Here is a 25,581-nt window from a genome sequence, read left to right as displayed (position 1 = left end):
CACAGTTGTGCAACCATCAGTGACAGTCAACTTTATTTTTTATTGAAGTATAGTCAGCTACAATGTGTCAGTTTGATGTACAGCATGTTTCAGTCATACATATACATACATATATACATTTTCATATTCTTTTTCATTATAGGTTACTGCAAGATATTGCATATAGTTCCCTGTGCTATACAGAAGAAATTTATTTTATCTGTTTTATATATAGTAGTTAATATTTGCAATTCTCAAACTCCCAATTTATCCCTTCCCCCCCATTTCCCCCAGTAACCATAAGTTTGTTTACTATGCCTGGTAACTGGTTTCTGTTTTATAGGTAAGTTCATTAGTGTCTTCTTTCTTTCTTTTTTGTTTAGATTCCACATATGAGTGATATCATATGGTATTTTTCTTTCTTTTTCTGTTTTACTTCACTTAGAATGATGATCTCCAGATTCATCCAAGTTCCTGCAAATGGCATTATTTTATTCTTTTTATGGCTGAGTAGTATTCCATTATATAAATATACCACAGTACCACAGTTTCTTTATCCACTCCCCTGTTGATGGACATTTAGGTTGTTTCCTTGTCATGACTATTGTAAATAGTGCTGCTATGAACATTGGGGTGCATGTATCTTTTTGAATTAGAGTTCCCTCTGGATATATGCCCAGGAGTGGGATTGCTGGATCATAGGGTAAGTCTATTTTTAGTTTTTTAACAAATCTCCAAACTGTTTTGCATAATGGCTGCACCAAACTACATTCCCACCAGAAGTGTAGGAGGGTTTCCTTTTATCCACACCCTCTCCAGCATTTATCATTTGCGGACTTTTGAATGATGGCCATTCTGACTGGTGTGAGGTGATACCTCATTGTAGTTTTGATTTGCATTTCTCTGATAATTAGCGATATTGAGCATTTTTCATGTGCTTATTGTCTATTTATATGTCTTCATTGGAGAATTGCTCATTTAGTTCTGCCCATTTTTGGATTGGGTTGTTTGGGGTTTTTTTCTTATTAAGTTGTGTGAGCTGTTTATATATTCTGGAAATTAAGCCCTTGGCAGTCTCATCTTTTGCAAATATTTGCTCCCATTCCATAGTTTGTCATTTTGCTTATGGTTTCTTTTGCTATGCAAAAGCTTGTAAGTTTAATAAGGTCCCATTTGTTTATTTTGCTTTTATTTCTATTGCCTGGGTAGACTGCCCTAGGACAACATCGCTAAGATTTATGTCAGAAAATGTTTTGCCAATGTTTTCTTCCAGGAGGTTTATAGTGTCTTGTCTTATATTCAAGTCTTTAAGTCATTTTGAGTTTATTATGTATGGTGTGGGGGAGTGTTGTAACTTCATTGATTTATATGTGGCTGTCTAGTTTTCCCAACAACACTTGCTGAATAGACTGTGTTTTCTTCATTAATATAGTCAATTTTAGAACATTTTCATCACCCTTCCCCCAAAACTCTGTGCCCATTAGCAATAATTCCCCACTGCCCCTGCCTCAGCTCGAGGGAACCACTAATCTTTTTTTCTGTCTCCATAAGTTTGTCTATTCTGGACATTTTATATAAATGGAATTGTACAATACAAGGCCTTCTGTGACTACCTTTTTCACTTAGCGTATTTTCAAAGGTGCACCTGTGCTACAGCATGCATCAGTGCTTCATTATTTTTTTCAAATATATAACACAGTTATTATTAACTTTAGTCACCATGCTGTCTATTAATTATATCCCCAAGATTTATTTATTTTATATCTCTTAAGTTTGTACCTTTTGACCACCTTTGCCTCCTCCCCACCAACCATCAGCTTGTCTCTGTGGCTCCCTGGCCGGGCTTGCTGGGATCCTGATGAAGCATCACTGCATGCTGCTGCCCTGGTCCTCGAAGGCCTACTGGGGACGCTCGCGAGGGGAGATGCGCAGTTGCAGCAGCGCAGGGCTCCTCGCCCCGCCCAGCGGCCCGCGGCGCGCCAACACAGGTGGCACCAACTCCTTCACCACCTCCTAGGCGCTGTGTGGGTACCTGCACTGTTTCCTGTGCCGTTTGTGCCAGGCCAACCCTGAGCTGAACGTGACAAGGTTGCAACGGGTGCATATTTAGTCAACAGAGAGCCCACTTTTGGGGGTGTATGTTGAATTCTCTGAGACGTGGGAAGCTGGTGATTAACAAAGACTTCGCAGAGGAAGGAGTGTAGGAGGAAGAGGAATTTTACCGTGTAAAGGAAAGAGAAGGAGGCAGCAGAACATCCCAGGTCACGTGAAGCAAGCAAACTGCGCTGTTCAGCGTCAGGAAGAGGCGCTTCACACAGGTGCTACTCACCATCTCTGATGGCGAGAAGTTTGAGCAGCTGATCAGCATTCACTCTTCTTATCCCTAGGGGGTTGAAGACCAGGCCGAGTTTCTCTTGCTAGTTTCTGAGGAGCTGCATGACTCTCTGCCACGCGCTACAGTGAGCGCAGTGAGGAAGCCAGGAGTTTGCAAGAACAGAACTGGGTTTAAGGATGCGAGGAGCACAGGGCTACCAGCTGAAGAAATGTTTTACTTTTTTCCAAAATAGAAGGAACCAGTATGTCAGGAAGCCTGGGCGTGGGAAGAAACCTGCGTTTGACAATTTCTTTTGGGGTCCAGGTGTGAGTACTTTCTTGACTCTAAAGTGGGTGGTGAGCTACAGATCAGGTGACCTGTGGCCTCATGCGGACTCGCTAGGAGGCGTGATGGGGTGGGCAGCCCGGTGGGGGCTTCCTCTTGGTTTTTCCAGGGCCGTGGGGGCCTGAAGCTACTGCCTCACCGCTTGAATCACCGAAGGTCATTAAAGGATGATGGTCTTGGTGCCACATCACGTCTGTAACGCAGCTGCAGCCTCCCTGATAGTGGCGCTTCACCGGCCCGTGGTCTGCGTGCCCCCCGGTCACGCGCTTGCGCAGCAGGCCCTGGCCCGGGCCGGAAGTAGCTCTGCCTCCCAGGTGGGAACAGGTGCTGGTCTCTCTCCGCCTCTGCCGGCCGCTCCTCAGAGAGGCGGCGTCCATTTTGGCTTGACCTGCTTCAGAGCCAGGCTCCACCACCGGCACTGGGCCTGGACCGACAGTCAAGGACTCTCAGTTTGTATTTTCCAGGCGGGAGACGTTTGTGTTCCTCCTTTCCCGGTGTTGCTAGACTACCCAATGTTTTTACTTTTTAGAAATGCCTACAAGTGTTGCTCCGGTTTGGAATGTTCTGTTAAATCGTGGAGACGGAGGTAGAGTTTGGGCAGCGTCTATCCCTCCCACAGGCTCCTGGGGGAGCTGGAGCCCGCCTGTGCCTTTGGCCCTGGATGGATGTCGGCGCGGGAGGCCTGTCGCCCAGCTTCTAGACCTGAAACCACAGGTCACACTGAAAATTGGGTATTTACAGCACACAAGAGACACCCGGCCGGCTCTCTCATTTTATTTGTAATATTTCTGGGATGTTTGAGGCTTCACACAACTTTGCAAGGGCTCTGCCCACCTGATATGACCTTGGAGCTACGTGGACTCAGTGAAAAGCTTCTGTTTGCGTGCTTCGGGAACAGACCACTCATCTGGTCGTGGGGACTGTCCGAGTCTGGGCGACCTGGCCCGAATGAGCGCCTTTTTGCTTTTTGACCTCTGGCTTCCCAGAGAAGCTAGTTGCCCGGGCTGTCTGCAGGTAAGTCAGAGGTTTTGACCCGGCTAGTTTCAAACGCTTCTAGAGACTTCTGCCTATACCCTCCTTGCTTTCCCTTTCCCAATAACCTGATTAACCAAGTTCTCTAAAACCTAGGACTTACCTCCTCCTTCGTAAGGTGTGTTGTATGTTAAATGTATGGCTTCAACATTTTGTAACCAGCTTCTCTATGGGGCACATTTAACCATCCACCAACCAGTTCTTTCCAGAGGAGCGGGGTCGGGGTGGGAGGAGGGCGGCCTGTTGTTGGCCTGCAGGTGTCCCTTTTGGGGAGCTACCGGCCACTTTGCTCTTGTTTGGTCTATGACCTTGGCAAAATAAATAGACTTGTTTTTTGTTTGTTTGTTTTTGATTTAAAGACGCTAAGACTTAATTCAGTAAAGTTTATTCTAAGGGAATATTTATACTTTTACACTTTTTTAAAGTGACTATTTTATGAGCTTGATGTTCAATACTTATGGTTTCCCCTGAAAATAGAAAATATGATTGTGATTTTGTGAATGAGGAAAAAACAAAACAAAACAAAAACTTTGTTATGACTGGATAGCATTCCATTGCATAGATGTTTTATTTATCCATTTATCAGTTAGTGGACATATGGGTTGTTTGTACTTCTGGCTGTTATGAATAGTGCCGATACAAACATTCATGTATAAGTTTTTGTGGTACGTATATTTTCATTTCTTATAGGTATATATGTATTATTGAAATTGCTGGGTCATGTGGTACCTTTAAGTTTAAGCTTTTAAGAAACTGCAAAACTTTTTCAAAGTGTCTGCATCATTATATCTCCTCACCAGCAGTGTATGACAGTTCCAGTTTTTCCACATCCTTACCAACACTTGTTATTATCTATCTTTTTAAAAATTATATACCATTCTAGTTGGTGTGAAGTTGCATCTCATTGTGGTTTTGATTTGCAAATCCCTGACAGCTAATGATGTTGGACACCTTTTCTTGTGCTTATTGGCCATTTGTATATCTGTTTTAGAGAAATGTTTATTCAGAAACTTGACTCATTTTTAAATTTTTTTTTTTTTTTTATTGAGGCATAAGAATGCCTTATATATGCTGGGTTTAAGTCTCTTTTATCAAATACGGTTTGCAGATGTTCTCTCTGGTTTGTGGGTTATCTGTTTACTTGATGGTGTCCTTTGAAGCACAGAAGTTTTTATTTCTGATTATATCTAATTTATGTGGTATGGGCAGCTTTTCTTTCTGTCTTAATATCTAAGAAGATTTACTTCTATATTTCTTGTAATTTGTAGTTTTAGCTCTTGTATTTCTGTGATACATTTGGGCTTAAGTTTTGTGTACAGTGTGAACAAGGGGTTCAGTTTCATTCTTTTGCATGTGGATTTGCAGTTGTCCCAGCTTCTTTTGCTGAAAGACTATTTCCCTCACTGATTCGTTTTGGCACCCTTGGTGAAAATCAGTTGACTGTAAATGTAAGGGTTTATTTCTGGATTCTCAGTTAAGTTCCATTGATCTATATGTCTATCCTTATGCACACTGTTGTGATTACTGTAGTTTTGTATTAAGGTTTGAACTTCGACTCCTTAGGATATCTCAGAGAGAGTTTACTTTATGACCCTTGATGCAGGGACTGAGTGTAAATGTTACTGCCTATCCATACATCAAATAGTAAAATAGTTAATTTGCTTTCTTGTTTTTTAATTTAAAAATTAAATATGATAGAAGGTTTGCTTATTTTCCTGCACTCACTGGATTCATATGTATTCCTCACTTTGGAGACCACTGCTCTCAGGTACCGTATTTAGGTTCTGTTATGCACTCTACTGGTTTTTAGCCGAAAGTCATCAACCAGTGACTCATCCCTACTTCAGGCCCCAAGATATTACTGAATTGCTTGTACACACCCAGTAACATCTCCAGGATAGTAGGCTTTCTCTGAAACTTCATCTCTATCACCCTGTTCTATGGTTCTAATAGGATAAAATGATTATTCCAGTACACTGATGAATTAAAAACAAAATACTAGAGAATATCTTAGTGACCTAGAGTTGATGATTTGGGATTTACTGAAGTGTTTTCTGACACAGTGTGAAGAAGAAAAAAGAAACTTAAATTACTTTGGAAAAAAATTAGGTACATTTATCAGCTCAGTCAAATAAATTAGAGTTGGATATTTTCCCCTAATCTTAGACTAGAAGCAGTTATATTTCTCTGATATAGTGTATGTGCATTGTCAACATTTAGTGAGCCTTTGCTGTATTCTGGGCTCTAGGTTTGGGACTGGAAATATGACAGTGCAGTTGGGTTTCTGTTCACAGGTAGCCTGTATCTGAGTCTCTCTCTGTCCAAATCAATATCCATTTTTGTCACCTTAACATATTTAACCTCTTAAAATATTGAGATTGTAATAAAGTGTAACATTTAAAATAAAGTTAAAATGTATGGTTATTAGGTAATTTGGAAAATACAGGTCAACCAAAATAAGGAAATAACTATAAATCAATCATATTATCAGTATTTAGAAATAACTGCCTTTAAATATCTTTGTTTCTTTACATAGTTTCTGAAAGTTTGCATATTTAAATTTATTTTTTCTTCTGTTACAAATCGAGTTTCCAGTATCCACTTTTCTGCACTAATTTCTCAGTCCTTTCTATATCACTGTTTTCTCACGGAGATGAATTTCATGACAATATGTTGAAATTCTAAAGAAAAAATATATTTAATTGTACATTTTATTATATTTATCAATCAGTGCATTTTGATGCAAATTAATTGATATCTTAGGAATATATGAACTAAGAGTAAATTAGCATAAACTTGATAAAAAATAGTTTTTTGTGCTTATTTTGATTATTTCTTTTCTCATCTACTTTTTCTTTTTTCTCTCCCTCACTTTTTTCTTTTTGTATTTTCCAATTAAACTTAGTCTTTTCAATAAAACCACTTGTATGTAATAATAATATTGGTGTTTTATATGGGCCAATATACAAAACATTTAAAATTTATTTTTAATGTATTCATATACAGAGAAAATAATAGATTATAGTAATGAACATCCATAACATCCAGCTTGAGAAATAAAGTGTAATACAATTTCCTTTGTATCTCTTTACTGTTTCATTCCCCACCCATCCCATCTTTTCTGAATTTGCTTTTTATTTTTCCCATGCATTCCTTTATATTTTTATTACATTCACATATATTTAAGCAATATAATTTGCATATCTTAGACTTAAATATTGACTTCGTATACATTTTTTGCTTGTATTTTTCACTCACCATCTTACTGTAGGTTTACTGTCCATCTTCTCTTTTACTAAATATTAGTCCATTGTTCTTTAAAGTGATTGTAACAGTCTATTCTGCAAGCAGTCTATGCATTACTCTTGTGCTTTATTTTCAGTAATGCTTGATATCAAAAGGCTTTTAAATTTCTAATCAATCTGTTGAGCATAAAATGGTATCTCATGGTGGTTTTAATTTGCATTTTGCTGATTACCAGTAAGGTTGTTTCTATTCATATATTTGTTGACTTACTGAAATATTTCATTATCTGGGAATTTCCTATTTATACTTTTTGTTCATTTTTCTGTTCCTTTTTATTTTTAGGAGTTACGTATGTAATGTAGACATTAAACATTGCTTTATTCTATGCTTTGCAAGTATTTACACCCAATTTCTGGCTTGTGTTTTTCTGGCTTATGATAAACAGAAGTATGTGGATTTCTTTCCTTTCCCAAATTTAGAGTGATATTCTCCACCTTTTTTCATAAAACTTTAAAAATTGTGCATTTTACATTTCAGTTTTTAATACATTTTTCATTGTTTCTTGCATGTAGTATTAGGTAAGTGTGTAAATTCATTGTTCCCCTTATGGATAACCAGTGTTCCCAAAATCATTTGTTGTATTTCTTATTTACCTGCTACTCTGTAGATCATCTCTGTGATATGTGGAGTGTCCATATACTCATGGGTCTGTTTGTAGGCTCTTTCCTCTACTCCATCAATCTATTCTTGAGCTAATATTCTACTGTCTTAAATAATTCAGCTTTTAGTATGTGTAAATACCAGGCAGGGCCTATCTCCCCAACTTACTATTTTCAAAATTCACTTGGCTGTTCTCTGCCTTTGCTTTCCTATGTAAAATTCAAAATCAGCTGAAACATTCCAGAAATTGCAGATTAATTTGGGAAGAACTATTATCTTTATATTGATTTTATCACAAAATACAGTGCATCTATTCATCTACTTGTTTACATCTCTGACTACACTGTGATCAGCATATATGATCTGAATGATTTTAAATCCTCTTTTTCAGTAAAATGTATATAACAAAAAATTACCATTTTAACCATTTTTAAGTGTACAGTTTAGTGGCATCAAGTATATTCACATTGTTTTACAACCATCACCAACCACTGTCCATCTCCAGAACTTTTCATCTTCCCAAATCGAAACTCTGTACCTTTGAACAGTAAGTCTCCCGTTTCCCCCTTTTCCCAGTCCGTGGCCACCACCATCCTACTTTCTGTCTGTATGAGCTTAATTACTCTAGATGTGTCATATAAGTGGAATCAGACAGTATTTGTTGTTTGTGACTGGCTTATTTCACTTAGCGTGGTGTCCTCAAGGTTTTTCCATGTGGTAGCACGTGCCAGAATTTCCTTTCTTTTCAAGGCTGAATAATATTCCATTGTAAATACTAATTCTTTTAAGTTTGTTGACACTAGCTTTCTTGTATTAGTCAATTTTGTAATTGTTACATGTGTGCTTGAAAGAATATGTTTGACTGCAAATTTCACTATATCACCAAGGAGTTGTGTTATTCAAATCTTCTGTAACCTTACTCATTTTGTTATATATTTGTTATAACCTTCCATGAGGTGGATTTTTCTTTATAGTTTTTCTTTATAGTTCTGTCAATTTATGCTTTTTACATTTTGAGCCTGTGTTATTTTAGGGTTTTTTTCCTTGGTTAATTGAGCTTTTATTTTATATATACTCCTATGTGATCCCTAATATTTCCCCCCAAAGTCTGTTTCATCTGATTTTAATATGGCTGCACAAAGCTTTTACTTCTTTTTGTTGTTGTTAGTATTTTTATTCTGCGTCTTCATAGACCTTTTAATTTAATCTTGATCTGCCAGAAGTTGTATCCTTTCTGTTTTTGAAATTCTCTTTGTCTTCATCTTTTAACTGGTAAATTGAGTACCTTCCCGTTAACTGTGTTTAGTGATATGTGGGTATTTGTTTCTAGGATCTTATTTTTGTGGAAATTATATTTGTACAGCTTTCTCAGTGCTTCATTTTTTTCTCCATTTATTTTTAGACTAATTGCTTCTTGTTTTTTTCTCTTTGTCAAACATTTTTCTCTATTTTAAAGTTATGCACATTATTTCTATTTATTTAATAGCTATTTTAAAATTATTAACATTCATGTTTAGCTTTAAAAAGCCTAAAATTAACCACTATTTCTACACCCATCCTGAATAATACAGAGACTTTAGAACATGTAAATTCCCACTAGCCCTTGGCATGTTACAAGATAATCTTAAGGGATATTTATGATTCTAATTTTCTGTAAAAGCAAGACTTCTTAAATTTAAAACATTGTGAACCAAAAAAGAAAATTCAACTTGCTCATAATGCCAGGCATGGAGGAACATATATTCTTTAAAGAAATAGCTTTAAAAGCAGAATTTTAATATTTTTTCTAATTATTTTCCCATGATATATATATTGTTTACTTTTAGGTCATATCTTTTATTAAACTAATTCAAATAATTCTGATTATGATTTATGATAACTGTGTTTGCTTTTGCTGAAATTGCATGGTGATATTGATTATAGCACACAATGAGTAATATGTCTGGAAGAAAATGTAACATCTAGAACAAAGTGAAAACCCAGAAGCCATAAAATAGATCCCTGAGCAGTGACAACAAGAAAGCAAAAGAAAACTAAACAGAAACAAAATTTAAAAATCACTGCTGCTACAAAAAAATAGAGCCTTGAAGTCTCCTCAGTCCAAGGACTTAACCACCCTGTGCTCTCCATTAGCAAGCCACTCCCAAATATTTAACTCTAAGCAAGAATATTGTGCTTGCCATACAGAGACCTATTCCTACCCACTTTCCAAGTGGCTGGCTGTGGCTATCCCTCACAACTGAGAAAAGCCCAGGCCCCAATAACATTGACATCTTACTAGGCATCATTAAAGAATTTATAAAATAGTTGCATAAAACTCTTCTGTGAAAGTAATGTGCAGCTTTTATCAGTGGAAGGAGACATGATGTTCAGGCATAGTGGCCTTAGGCCACTTCCCATGAGGTTGTCTTACCCATCTCAGTGACCTGAAAGAATGTCCCTGAATGGCAGTCTAGCAAAGTAACCAATCAAAACAAGGTCCCTGGTAAAATCACCTGGGGGAAAAAAAAAAGACTATGCATAAGAAACAGGCTCAAAATAATATGTGTATTTAAAAGACATTTTCATAAAAAATGCGTTTGTGGGGGTGAGGGCATGTTTATTATTCACTTAAAGAAATGACACATTTTCCAACGGTGCTTAACAAATGAGAGGTTAATTTGGGTATCCATCTAACTTTTAGGTTCTGAACTGTTCAACATTTTATTTTTCTAATGATGCAAGAGAGAAACATGTGCATACTTACATACTTAGAAGTATAGAAAATAACCATGAAAAAATTATCTCATTAAAATTGCTAATAGAAAAAAAAGTTTAGTGACACACTTCAATTTTAGCTACAACAGAAAAATATTATCTTACTTTTCAACCTCATGAAGGAAGCTTTTTATTAGTGAGGAGTAATATCTATCTGAAAGTGGCCTCCCGTTTTGTGATGCTTTGGTCACTAATATGTACCATAATAATGTGTGCCTTACTGGATTGTCAAGATTTGCCCTAAACATTAAAAGCCATATTCCATTTGTAAAAGTGTATAATTGTAGTCAATTCTTTTGAAAGCGAATAAACTTTTCTCTCTATTATAGTCCTTTTTTTGGCAGCAGGTTCAGACGTATTTGACCCATGTCTGCTCTTAGAGCCAGTGATTATGAATCTGTCCTAATGAAGTGTCTGAAAGTTTCAACTGTTTATTTTAAATAACATTTGCCATTTTTCTTAATTAAGGTTTTAATATCGGTGATATGCAGAAAGTTTGGAAACCACATAAAAGTACAGAGGAAAAACAATTCTCAAATCACTCATTTCCCTCAGCTCTTGGCTCCATCACTAAATAATTTCAGAGTACCGTACTTTGATAATTGTTTTGTCTGTTCTCTGTTTTCTTATATTTTTCATTAGCCATTCCTTGGATCTTTCTGTTATGATTGCTTACAACATGCTTTCTTGTTTTGTCTTTTCCTTATAGTGAGATCTTAAGGATGGCTGTGTATCTCCTTTCTATTCATGTACTTATTCAACATATATTTACGAACACCTATTGTACATGTGAAATATTGCGTGGGAATATAAGAGTCAGTAAGCAAAGCTCATATCCTTACAGAACTTACTAATGAGGGATAAAGTGCTTGAATTTTGGGTGTCAACCCATAATATCAGGAGCCATTCTTAATTCACCTTCCTGTCTATACAACCCAGCATGGGATCTGTTTCCCATCTGCGTGCACAATAGATAATAGATGGACACTTACATGTGGTGAGTAAATTAACTACTATTGAACAGATATTTATTTGGGACCTGTATTGTCAATTCCTGGTAGGAGAGATTGGATAAGTAGGATTTTGCTTGACTGGTTGTGAAATTCTGTATTGAGATGTAACATTTGTATCATGGTCAAGAGTTAGCAAACTGTTATTCCATTACTCAAAGCTTCCTTTGAAGCCCAAGTGAAGCCAGAAATAGGCTTTATTAAGAAAGAAAGAAGGTAGTGGTGGTGTTTACATGGAGCTCTTACAATATTCAGCTATTCATTAAGAGATAAAACATTTACTAACCCGTCATCTAAAACATGCTTATATTGTTCAAAAAAACCATGGCCTTAACTACCAAGTGTCTATTTCATATTCTTAATGTGCAAATAATTATTTAGCTTCAAGCATAAGAAAAGATATAAAATGCAGTAGAAAATAAGTTCACAGATGAGTTAGATCCAGTTGTGTGTCAAAAGCTTTCAGTATACGTGGAAAGATGATTTCTCACACACAACATATCTAGAGCCTTTCCCCGACTCTTCATCTGGGTAATTTGGTTTATCCTTAACGTCTCAAATTAAATGTCACTTTGTTAAATGGAATTTCCCTCAATCTCTAAATCAGTTTCTTCTTTACAGCTTTTCATGATACTCTGCATTTTTCTCATATAGCACTCATTATATTTATAATTACATTATATTTAGAAATATTTAGTATCTGTCTCCTCACTAGACAATAAACATGAAGTCTCAACACACCAGCAAAGCGTCTGGCCCAGAGTATGAGGTCAACGAGTAGTTATTGCATGCAGTAACTCTAATGTATGAAAGATGATGGCAGGGAAAAGGAGAGAAAAACAATGTGTGATGGGAATGTAATGGAAAGAGAAAGAGCATTAAATATGTGAGCTTAAAAAGGTTCCGTGTAAAATCTGAAGTGGACTCTAAAGAATGTGTATGAGTAGCTTCATAGACAAACCTGGAGGGGGTGATGCAGAAAAGACAGATTGGAAACATGAATAATCAGGGCCAGCATAGCATATCCATTAGACACTGTGCCCAGAACTCATGATACTTTAATGGACCCACAAAATACTTTAAATGTTAAAAGATTTTTAGGCAAAAAAAATAGAGAATATCATAATAATGATTTCAGTATATACCAATACTAGCATAAAATATAATTTTGAATATTTTTTATGGAGGAAGGAGCCCATGAAAGTCAGAATGCAGCCCTGGGAATGACATATTTGTTACATAGTAGATAGAATTTTGGCTAGAATCTGAAAAAGGAATAGAGACTCTAACATTGAGAATTCAGGTTGGTGTCAGGTCAAGGGAAGCCCAGAAGACAGGCTGAGGAGGTTCTTCCAACTTTACCTTCAGAGACTTTCTGTCAGCTTTTGCTTGCAGGATGGCTTTAGGACGAGAATTATTGCAGGAAAGAATAGGATGTGTTGGTTTTAGAAGCAGGACAAATAATTGAGGGCCTTGGATTATTTTAGATCTGTTTTAAAGAATAGTTTTTAGTAGAAAGAGACAGAAAGGATGGGTGTTACAATCATCAAGGTATATATTTACCCATGCATTGTAGATCATATGCAGAAAAGCTCATTTTCCCCATAGAAAACTCCCAAAGCCATAATTACGCATTTGCATTCCCTCTGTAGTGAGAGGATCCCTCCTATCCTACATGGTCCCCATGTCAAACCTACTGCTGTATCCTTAGGAAACTGAACATGGAGACACTGAAGGAAACAAGAGATTTAGAGTCTTGTAGAAGTGTTACAACTATTATAACTAAAACTACATCCTGACCAAATCATTCTAGTCATCAAAGCAAATGTCCGGAATGTGATTATGTGACAGATACCTTCCAGTTGATTGATGGCTCAGTTATTCTGCAGAGCAAAATGGAGGTAACAACATATACACATACATTAATTCTAACTTACTTTAAAGTTAATTTTAAATGATTCTTTTTTCTAAATTGGAAAATCTCTGCCTAAAGTCTATAGCTAAGTGTATATTCGTAATCATAGCTTGCATATTTATATACAGAGAAAGTCACAATGACATAAAACCAGGTAATATGCATTGAATACAGTTGTGTTGTACGTGGATTTGTTAGCATTCTCATTAAGTGAATAATTTGTACACTTAGGGTGTACCAAGCCTTGTGCTAGGGGAGCACTGAGCCTAACAAGGCGGTTAAGGCAGAGCCTTAGGAGCCATGATGTTTGCATCTGGTCTTGAGAGTGTAAATACTAGCCAGGTAGATCAAAGCAGAAGAGCAGGTACATTTTTTAAAAACTATAGGAATTAGACTTGTATTTAAAAGACTTTGTTAACCTTTTGGATATTAGTTTCCTTATCCATGATATGTGCTGATCATGTTTTGTATCACTGTTCAGCTGTTTTCCATGTTTGCTGACAACATGGAAAAGGAAAGAAACAAAAATCAGCACAAAGGTAATGAATTCCCTGATGTTGAAGAAAGAGGAAATACTCACTGTGAAATACTGATGTTAAATTAATTGCCTATCTATGTTTTAGAGGTTGTTTTTTTGGAGACAAGAATAGACCAAGTTGAGTCTTCTGGGAGCTTCAGAATTCTGGCTCTTTGATTTGCTAACTTGAGAAGTATGAAGAATAGTAATGTTGTTAAGTCACTGAGATTATATTGAATACTTTATAAAGAAACTAAAACTTTTTATAGTGTTGAGATTATACCATGCAACCTCCAAAACATTCGTCATTCTGTACCATCATATGAAGACTGAAGGGTGTCAAATAAGTCAATTAATTGGCCATTTTTAGGCTCCTATATATTTCATTGACAATATTACTGAAATAAATTCAAGATAAAGAATTGACAGAATTGAGCCACCTTAGCAGTTTGAAAGCAGTTGAATTGTTCTCCCACTTTGCATGGCACCACTAGTTCTGGGGCTGTCTTCAAAATGTTGATATCAAGATAGGAATTAAGTCTAAGTCGATGTTCCTCTTGAGGTTAAAGTTCTGCTTCTTTCAATCAGTTTGAACTGACAGGCCTCCTGCCATCACCTCCTCCTTAGCCAGGCAGACTGGCCCTGGCCGTCAGTGTGAAAACATCTGTTGAATGGATTTATTGAGTAGATCTTGTTTTTTTTCCTCCCTTTCTCTATTTTTTTTTTCTTCACACCGTTTATTATGTCTCTGACCTGATGAACTTAATTTGTTGACATGTCGCTCTCAGTGTCTCCCTTAGTGCTTGTCTCATGTTTCTTTCTACTGTGCTCTTTTCTTGGCAACAGCCCTTCCTGGAGCCCCAGCACACACGTGCACTCTCGGTGCACCAAGCTCAGCTGGCTGCGATTGGCATGGACGGATTAGAGAAACATCGCCTTATCTCCAGGACTCATTCCTCTCCCACTGCCTCCATTGTACCTCACCCAGCAATGGACCGCCCCCTCCTGCCTGGCTCTGCAACTGGTGAGAATCCCTAAAGACTTTCCCTAATAAGCAGGCTAAATGCACTGGTCTTGTGGGATTAAGCGATTTAAATGCTCTGAATAACTCCAATAGCAGAACACTCCATTTTAACCCATTGCAACCCAAATTTTATGAGGTTATATTGGCCACAAGACAAATAGGACATCTGATAAATCTTGGCTTAGTATTAATAGCCTCATAAATTGTTATCATTCATGGGCCTGGAAAACACATCAACAGGTGCATGAGTCCCTTTTGGAAACACAAATCCCTACCACATTCTTTAGCAGTATTCCTCAGTCTCTTCCCTCTGGTAGTCCCGGCCACTGGGAAATTTATAACGCCCGCTTCATTTGACTCCAGAGAGTGCTCCTCCTCCAGTTTGTTTATGTTGTTGTTTTGTTTATTTCACTGTTTCCTTCTGACTTCCCATACAAATGACTTATAGGAGACAATGGTACCAAGGCAAAGCTTGTTTAATTCTACATACGTTAGTTCCATTTCCATCGGTTGTAGCACCGATGCGTGGGCCATTTGACCACCCTCTTCCTTTGCCCACAGTTGTGTTTGATATTTCAGAACCTGGCTAGAAAGGAAAACAAACCTGGTAGTTCCAAGGCCAAAGGAAGGTCATGTCTGGAACACACACAAAAAAGGGGTGCTATTCCCTCATTAAAAAAGCTGTGCTGTAACTATCCATATGGATAAATATTCTTTTATATATGCTGGACCCTGTTCTTGTTCCATGCTCTCAGGCTGTGGCTGATCCAGTGAAACATTTTCTAGCCCTAAGGAGCTCATAACCTGAAAGTAGCAAGGGGATAATTCATGTGTACCTTCCCCCAGAGTCTCTCACAGGTTATCTGATTTATTTTTGAATCAGTTTTTAGAATTCAGAGTTTGTTTTTGTGGCTTCTATGACCTCAAGCAACCTTTGTGCTTGGAAAAGTTAAAATACTTTTTCTCAAATCACATTCCCAAGCCTTGATGTCATCTTTTATTTAAAAATCAATGAATGAAATGGCCAAGTTATTTAACTTTGATAGACATCTTTAATAAGTATGCATAGGAGCTACTTTTTGTAACATGTTATACCACAAGCCAGCATTCCATACTAGGAGCTACAATCTGAGTATATTTTTATATATTTCGTTTACCACGTTAGCCACTTCCTCTGATCCCCCTGCTTCTTGGAGCAAAGCAGACCTGCCCCGGTATCCCAGATGACCCAGGATTGTAGCCCAGTATCAGTGGAAGCTGCTTGGATCAGTCATGCCTGGTTTTATCCCTGGTCTTCAGAGGATTTTTGCTCAAAGCCAGATACATGATGTAGAGAAATACTTTTTGTAGATAATCAGAGCAGTAGCCTTTAAGAATTACTTCTCAGTTCTTTTTCACTAAAAATGTTTTTCATTCAGCCAGAAGCTTTCAGAGACACACTAACAACCATCCTATTGTAATGCCGGTTCCATTCATTCAGAATCATTTCCTTAATTTAAAAGTGAGCTCGATTATAAAGTTTCATGTGCTGTTTCCACGTGTGCTGCTGTCTGCTATTGTAATCCTACTGATAGTTTCTTTTCTTGGTTAAGAAGGGTGGCCCTTTCCAAACATGCTTTGGTTTCCTGTCCTTTTATGTGTCCCTTCAATATGAATGAAGCAAGACCTCTGATTATTAGAACAACCCTATTAGTTTGAGAAAACATGTTGCCAGATGAACAGGGTTTGCGGGCCTTGAAGGAACCCAGGTTAAAGGGTGGCCCGCAAAGCAAATAACGTAGCGTGACATAAACATAACCTAATCCTTCAAAGCGGAGACTGGGTCATTTCAGATGATTAGTTTCTTTCTCATAATGTCAACATCCTAGTATTTACCAGAGTTTAGATTCCAAACACAAATAGGGGAATGAACTTGAGTTTATTTTCATATTTAATGTACTTGATGAGGTATACTTCTTGCCTAAATGAGAGATTATATAAACTTATATTTTAAAGAACATAGGATTTTGTATTTAGTAGGCATTCAATAAATCTTATTTGAATCAACAAATATTAATTTGTATTATATATGGTTGTAGAGGCAGGTTTCCACATATTCAGTTGAATTTTGTGTTATATTGTGATATGAGTAATAATATTAAATTTTTATATAATACTCAATGTAAGAGGTACTGTTTTCATTCTATGTAAAGGCAAGGCATGGTGTTTGTATGAGTTCTGATGACTGAGGAAAGGGCAATACATTTCATTTTCTCTGCCATAGTCTTCCTTCTACTCACCTCTTCCTAACAGACATGAGACTTGGCCTGTCCATGGCTCACAACAGGCCCTTCAGAGTAGATGACATATTTGTGCTAGTTTATACCAAATGGGAGTGCTTGACACAAGAATTTAATGGCAAATAAGTTTGATTGGCTTTATCTTCTCCATCACCCAGTACTGTTTAAGGTCTTCTTTCTCCCAACAGTAGGTTCCTTTACATAATCTGTGGGTAAATTTTTTCTTTGTAACATTATCTTTTTAGTCAGAGTCTAATGTAAGTAGAATCATAGTGCTCAAACTAACCCAATGTTTGTGAAAGCCATTACAAATAATTTACTTAAAAGAATTTTTAAATTGATGTTTAGTGGGTGGCACATCATGACAGAAAATGAAATAGACTTGAATATGTCAGTGTGAGGATAGCAAAACTGGCCCTCTTTTTTTTCCCACTTTTTTTGTGTTTGCTTTTGTTTTGTAATGAATGATATTTTCCCAAGTCAGGCAAACTCCTGTTAGGTTTTAGTTTACATGTTATTTCCTTCAGGAAGCTTTGCTCAGCCAGCAAAACCCAAATTCAGTCAATTATGGTACCTCATAACAGACTGGTTTTTTCCCTCAAAGATTGTAATTACTTAGTTATTTGGGGGGTTTTGTTCGAATGGGCTCTCCGTGCAGGAAGAGTGTTTTCTGGCACTTCGGTCCAGGCTAGCACGTGGAAGGATTCAGTGTGTACACTTACTGTCTAAAAGACAAATGAACATCTGAAGGAAATGAGAGCAAATAGACAGGAATTACATGAAATTATACCAAAAAAAAGATTATTGGTATGTTAAGTGAATTTGAGGATAACATTTATCTGTTTTTTAATTAAAAAAAAAAGGTATTCATTGAGAGCAATTTGATAAATTTAGAAAACTATAGGGGAACATCACCTATTTTTCTGTCACTCAGAGGTAACCATAAATAAAACATGCATTTATTTCCAGTATCTTTTCCTCTTTCTTTGTGCCTCTCTTTACTAAAGAAAAGCTGTATGTGTGTTAGTGTTTATGTCTGTGTGTAATTGTGTATATATGTTTGTACTTGTGTATGTGTGTGTGTGTGTTTTAAGACCTCCCAGAGTAGCTTCTGTCACCATCTGTATAAGAATGGAGAAGGTAATTTTCCTTTGAGTAGCTAATCAGTTTTGAAGTGACTGTCCTCAAATATATGTACTTGAAATTTCTCCCAAAAAATTCCTCCAAAATTTGCTTATCTAATTCTCACTGGAGATGATAGAATAGTTATTTTTTTTTTATTTTGGAGATTAATTCAGTTTGATCACATAGATCATATATTATCACATGTTTATTAACATGTTATATATCATAGCATAAATTTTGAAGTGTATATTTATATACCTTAATTTTATGTATACGTATGTGTGTGTGTATAGATATTTAAATTCTTTTGGCTTTTTCATGCTTGAGAAAGTCATCCTTTTACCTTCGCACACGCTTGGACGCAGATTTACTAGGGCACAGTGTTTTGTCTGAAAAGTCTGGAAATGTGCTCCTTTGTGGGCAGCCTGTTCATTCTTTTCTGGTACCTCATGGTATATTTTCTTTATCCTGTTAATTTAAAAAAAACAAATCATCTTTATGATGAGCATTTGCAGTTACATACTCAAGCACATATCTCTTTCTACTTACAGAAAAATTCTTCAATTATTTCTGTTATTCAGTTAATCTGATTTCCTCCTTGAGAGCAATCACAGCTTTTTGTTCAGCTATCTATTTTCTGATCTCCATACTTTCTGTAGGTCTCTAAGTTTGTGTAATAGCACTGATTTGGTTTTCTAAAATGAGGCTTCCTTTTTTGTTGCCCTCAACATAGATTTTAATGTTGCCACTATTTGGTTTTTTTGACATCCTCATTTACCTTATTCACCTTTCATTTTGCTCATTAATTTAGCTTTTGGCTCCTAGGACCAATGTCTTTTGATATTTGAGGAAGTAAAAAAATTTCTAAAATCTTACTTTCGGTTACTATAGTAAATTAAATTCACTGAGCTAAGTAGTAGGAATGATGTTTCCTTTTCAGTTTCTGTAGCATCTTCTCATAGGCTCTGTGGGTTTTTCTGTTTGTTTATTTGTTCATTCATTCTTCAATACTTGAATGTAGGGAAAACTTTCCAAATTTTTGCCAGTAGGTGTGTAGTGAGTTGCATTTGACTTCACTTTTTGCCAGCTTACGTGCTAGTTGAATCTCCTCAGTGGCTGCATAGTTGCATGGCGACACTTGGTCCAATTCCCGGTTACTCACAAACTTGCATGTTTTGTTAGTTGGAAGCCTGATATGGGTTTTCTTCCACCCATTTCCTTTTTAGCTGACTGATACTCTGATAAGATGATTTACATAAACAAACAAACAAACCTGTAAGTCTTAGAAAATGGTTCTTATCTACCCAGAGACACAATTTAGCAAGTTTTAAACAGTTATTTTTAGGTACTTCATTTGCTTGCTGGACAAATCAAGTTTCAGACATAATTAAAAATTGCAGTATCCGGTACTTTAAGTGTTTCTGTTAAATATTATAACAAATATAATAGATGTTAGATGAAGAGGTTAGTAGAAATGGAGAAAATTAGGCAAGATAAACCTTATGGATAGATTAGAATTATGGATAGAAAGTGTAACAGTGGTTGTGGGTATGATGTGGAGGTTATTAAAAATGACCCTTGCTTTGAAATAGCTCCTTCTACCCATTTTAGTAATTCTACTAATTGCAGGCCATTTAAAAAATATTTTTATACGTATGTGTATGTGTATATATATATATATATATTTTTTTTTTTAAAAAGATTGTCTTCGACCTCCCAGCCCAATATTTTTGTTTCTTCCTTAACCATACAGAGTTTTTTAAAAAGCATGTCATATAACTATATTTGTATGTGCCTCACCTTTACTACTAGATCATAAGTTAAATGTAATAAAATGAAGTTGTCAGTACCTGGATCATTATGAGCTTTCAGTGACTACTTACTGAACCTGCATCTTTCAGAAGAGATACCATATCGTATATATATTTGTATCAAGCTTTAGTCTTTGGTTCAGTCTTTTGGCCCTGCAAGGTGTTTAATAAGGGCTGTTGAGCAAATCCTTGAGAAGGTGTGAAACCTCAGACATTAACCAGAAAAGAAATATGCAGTTGAATGTTAAGAACTAGGGATCAGGAGTTGTAGGTCTAAAGATTCTAGACTCAACTTTCCTAGTAGACCAAGGTGGACTCAGCCTCATGGTGTCACATAAGATTGGGCATAAACCTGGTGATATGAATGGATTCTGTGACTAAATAATGACCTAACTACATGTGATGGTTAAGAAAAGGGAAAGACATTACACTAAATGCTTCAAATACTTACTTCATTTAATAAAACTGAAAGCCAAGAGAAAACACAAAGTCCAAGCTTATCTAAAAAAAGTATCCAAAAATTTTGTGGTGGGTTTTTTTTTTTTTTTGGTAGTGTTTAAAATGCAGGTGAATACTTTATGTTAAAACTCCTTTGTGAATTTTCTCAAAACCTAATTTTAACTCCTGTCCCATTGATGAAGAGGGAGATTGATGCATTGAGTTATGTTTCATGTGATAATCAGTGGGGCAGAAAGGGTCAAAGAAAAGTAGAATTCCATATGAATCCCAAAGAGAAGAGCAGGCTTGTTTCTCACCCTATAAGTATTTGTTTCTGGGAAAAAAGGAAAAAAGAAAAAGAGAGGAAAGAAATGGAGATGAAAGATGAGGTTAAAATCTCATCTTGCAGTCTGCCAATTAACACCTCATTGCTACATCATTAAGATGAGTAAGTGGAGGTTTGGGGTTCTAGAATTTATTTATTTTCCCTTAAATTCAAATGTCTTTCCAAGGGCTCCTGGACTTTGTACTATAATCTCCAGATACTTGGCAGTAACTTTCAGCTACCATAACCTGTTTCATATATATATATATATTTTTTCTGTTGGCAGTGGCTTATGGAGAAAATGTTGTTAAAAGGGGGATAATTGCTATGGAGGTGAAGTTAAATATATCAAGAAATGAAATAGTGAAAAGAATTGAGCAACTTAATGATTAGAATCTCTACTTTTAAAGAATATGTTTTCAAAATGAGAAAAATAGTATATTTTTTGTTTCCATGATAATCATTTATGTCTTTTATGCAGTATATGGTTGAAACTATGATTGAAAACTGTGGTTGAAAGTATGAAAATATGTTAAATAGTTCCTGTTACATAACAGTAACTCATATACTTGACGTATCTGAATTGTGGAGACATGTCTTACATATCTTTATATTTTGAATGTTACTTTTTATGCCTGCCTGCTTTTCTTTCTGCCTTCCTTCATGTCTTCCTTTTGACTTTATTTAAAAATATTTATTCATCTCCTTTTGTGCAAAATGCCATGTAGAAAAGCTAAGGAAAATGAATGCCTGTATTCGAGGCACTTGCCAGTAGGAAGATAAGGTATATAAAATAAAAGATGCTTATACTAAACAAATAAGGCGACAAAAATTTCAGTAGTCCAAGTCATTCCGCCATGTAGGGTCATCAAGAAAGGCTTTACAAGGGAGATATATGACTTAGTTCTTGCATCAGTTCATTTATTTATGTTTTTCATTCATTCATTTAAAATACTTTTGAGGATCTACTATATTCCATGCATGCTTACAGACACTAAAAGTTCAGAGATGAACAATACAACTCTAGTCTGTGTTTTCATAGATTTTACCAGGTAGTGAAAAAAATGTACAGTTAACAAGATTATACAACTATTACAGAATTGTGATAAATGTTCTGAAGAAGACCTAGAAGTTGCTATGAGAGCATATAGGAGGAGACCTAATTTAGAGGTCACAGGGAATTCTTCGTTTAGGAAGTGACATTAAAACAGCCTTGAAGAATTAGATATTAGCCAAATGAAGACGGGAGTTATGGGGGCACGGGCAAGAGGGAAGAATGTTGGCATAAGATGAAAGCCAGTATGAAGGTCCTAAGGCTGGTATGATTTTGAGTATTTTGAGGACTGGAAGGTAAGCCTTTGTGTGAGAAATAGGGCTCAAGGAAGGGAAGAGTATGAGGTGAAGCTGGAGAGGTGGGGAAGGGCCCATCTGTGCTGTTTTGAGAAGTTGCAATCTCATCAACGAAGGCACCCAAAGATTTAAACAAAGACAGCTACTGTTAGGTGGCAGATAAAACTAAGTGAAAGTCAGGTAGCCAGTTATAAGGGTATCTCAGGAGTTGAGATTAAAGGTAATTGTACCTTGGATTGTGTATGGTTTTGGCATTGGAGATAAGAAGGGAGTGATCCAGGATATATTTTCCAGGGAAAACAGGCAATACATGGTTCATTAGAAAGGGAGTATCAAGAAGACAGTAAGATTTCTTACGTGAGCAATGGTGGATCATGATGTCCTTTGCTGAAATGAGGAACACTGTGTGACGTTTAAGATCATGAGCTCAAATTTGAGATACTCTCACTTTATGAAAACTATGTGACATCCAAGTAGAGATTTTGGATGGGCAATTGAGTAGACAAGTGTGAAAGTGTACCACTCAGAAGGGATGAAAATGTGAGAGTCAGGGGCACAGAGTGGGATTTTGAAGCTATTTGCATCTTAAGAATGGATATTACTTCATCTAGAGGGTATCATGCTTTGTGAAATAAATCAGGCAGAGAAAGACAAATACTGTGTAATATAAAATCTATATCTTTAAATGTGGAATTAAACAAACAAAATGAAATGAAAGCAGACTTAAATGTGTAGTTGCTGGAGGGGAGGGGCTTGGAGAGTTGGGCCAAATAGGTAAAGAGGATTAAAAGGTACAAACTTCTAGGTATAAAATAAGTAAACCTTGGGAGTGTAATATACAGCATAAGGAATATTGTCAATAATATTGTAATAACTTTATATTGAGACAGACGGTTACTAGACTTATCTTGGTGATCATTTTGTAATGCATGCAAATGTCAAATCACTGTGTAGTACACCTGAAACTAACATAATATTGTACATTAACTATATCTCAATTAAAAAGAAAAGAATGGATGTTATTTGGACCAGCGAAATATTTTTTCTTAGACATAATTTTTACCACATGATTTCAAAATACACTGCCTGGTTTTAATATACTTGAGAACAAATATTTTCCCCTCTTGAGTAACATTCCTCTAAAACAATAAGTTAAAGGGAGAATAAAATGCATTAATTGAACTTACTTTGCAACACTAATTGCTGGTACTTAGCTGTTATTGAATAGATACTTATTTTTGCCTTTAATTTCTTATAAGAGATTCTTCTGTCCTCCCTCCATGCCCCCATAGAATCCATTTGATGGTAATATATTGGAATCTGTGATTGGTTAAATAATTTCTTATGTCAGGCAGTTTTGTAAGTAACATGTTTTCCCCCAAGGAATCAGGTTAAGGTAGAAGTCTTTTCAAAATTAACCAGAGTTATAATCATCATCTAATTTGTTGCTTCAAAAAGTTTTATTTTATGTATCCCTAATAGCTCATTTCATCAAATGTTTATGAAATCTTTCCCATCAAAGTTTTGTAACTGAAGTATGAAATGTGTTAACTCATGAGAATTTAAAAGCAGATTTTATTAAGTATCTATGTAAACTCTGCTGAAGGTATTGGAGCTGACTTAATTTTTAGAAGAAACACTTCAAATGCCCCACAATATTATCAAATCTATGATATCTGTATTGTTTACAGATTGGCTTAAATTATGAGAAAAATACAATAAGCAAAGAAGGAACTCTTTCTGCACAACTTTGAAGGAATTGCTAAAGCAGAATAGGCAAGCAGTTGGCAATTCTTGCAGTTTATTGCAGATGTAACCCTGATCTAAAGGAAGGCTAGAATTATTCATGGAATAAATTCACCTTTTTTTAAACATTTTTTTACTGAGTTATAGTCATTTTACAATGTTGTATCAATTTCCAGTGTAGAGTACAATTTTTCAGTTATACATGAACATTCATATATTCATTGTCACATTTTTTTTTTGCTGTGAGCTACCACAAGATCTTATATATATTTCCCTGTGCTATACAGTATAATCTTGTTTATCTGTTCTATATATGCCTGTCAGTATCTGCAAATTTTGAAATCCCAGTCTGTGAAATAAATTCACAACTTAAAGTCAGCTCATTTTGTGGCTTCAGTGATAAAATTTTGACCTCTACTGAATTGAATTATCTGTCTAAAAATGCTTCATAATGATTTAAGATACTGGTAAAATTACAGTGTGTTTTTTTAACCTGAAGTTTCTAAAGTGTTACTATCTTTATCACTTCACAGATTTACTAAATAAGCTAGGGTCCGAGTACTGATTAATCCATGGGTTGACTTTTTTTGCACATATATCCAGATAACTAAATAGCCCTTATATGCTCCTGGAAATTTGTGGATATGTATTATTTCTCTATGTGTAAATTTATTTTTAAAAGAATGCTTTTTTGTTTCGGAGTAATCATATTGTCATGTAACTTGTAGCACTGCTTTGTATCATTACTCATCTTTTGCTGTATTTTCTTTGTCCTGAAGGAATTGCCTACGATCCTCTGATGCTGAAACACCAGTGCATTTGTGGCAATTCCACCACCCACCCTGAGCATGCTGGACGAATACAGAGCATCTGGTCACGGCTGCAAGAAACTGGGCTGCTGAATAAATGTGAGGTAATCCTGAATTGGCCACACTCTTTTACTTACTTAAATAAATCATGTAAAGAGGTTGGCATTCATTTGGGCAGTTGTAGAAAAATGTTAACCCTATGGCACAGACACCATGATTGATGAACCATCCTAGATGCCAGTAGCATAGAACTTAGAACCTGACACTGGGCTGGGCATGCAGTAGGTACTCAGGCTGGGTTGATGGACTAAGTAGCTGCCTGATGTATGTGTGCTATTACTGCAGCATTTTTTTTGTGCACACAGTAGCATTGTTTTTTTCCAAATAGCTATCATTTATTGAGTTAATTTTCTGAGAAGCTCTTTTGCATACTGTTAAGTACTAAGTAGTAGTTGTTTCTTTTTATAAGCGATACTTTGAATTGACGTATATACCAGTTTTGCCTCATGGAAATGAATAGCTTTTAAAAGATTTACTGTCCTCTTACCAAGAAAAGTCACTTTTTTTATTGATGTTTAGACTCATTTCTGTAGATTCTTGATGAGTCTCATTTTTTTATTTAGAAAAATCTGTTTCTTTAGGCTTTCAAAGGTTAAAAGTAAACATGGCATCAGGTCAAAAAAGCTCCCATTGTCAAATTTGCAAAATACATGACAACCAGCATGTGTTTGATTTTGTTGCTGTAAATGTCCTTTGTTGTCTAAGATCCAGTAACATTCTGTATTGGAAACTTTTTAAAAGAAAAATATCCCCCATGTATTTTCTTACATTACTTTAACGTTTATTGATCAAAAGCATTTTTCCCTGGGTTTGTTTATATTATGTTCCAGATGTGTTCT

At 36.0% G+C, this 25,581-nt stretch overlaps 1 protein-coding gene across 1 annotated transcript in view; it reads left to right on the top strand.

The window, feature by feature from the left end:
• The window catches only part of HDAC9 (histone deacetylase 9), a 682,621-nt gene that overhangs the window by 427,996 nt on the left and 229,044 nt on the right, over positions 1–25,581 (top strand). The window contains exons 14-15 of the mRNA XM_064487516.1: positions 14,622–14,799; positions 24,653–24,786. Of these exons, the coding sequence (XP_064343586.1) occupies positions 14,622–14,799; positions 24,653–24,786 (312 nt within the window). The remainder of the gene's footprint in view (positions 1–14,621; positions 14,800–24,652; positions 24,787–25,581) is intronic.

Source organism: Camelus dromedarius, chromosome 7 (genome assembly GCF_036321535.1).
Source record: "Camelus dromedarius isolate mCamDro1 chromosome 7, mCamDro1.pat, whole genome shotgun sequence".
NCBI lineage: Eukaryota > Metazoa > Chordata > Mammalia > Artiodactyla > Camelidae > Camelus > Camelus dromedarius.
Note: the sequence above shows the minus strand (reverse complement) of the source record. Positions and strands in the feature narration are given on the sequence as shown.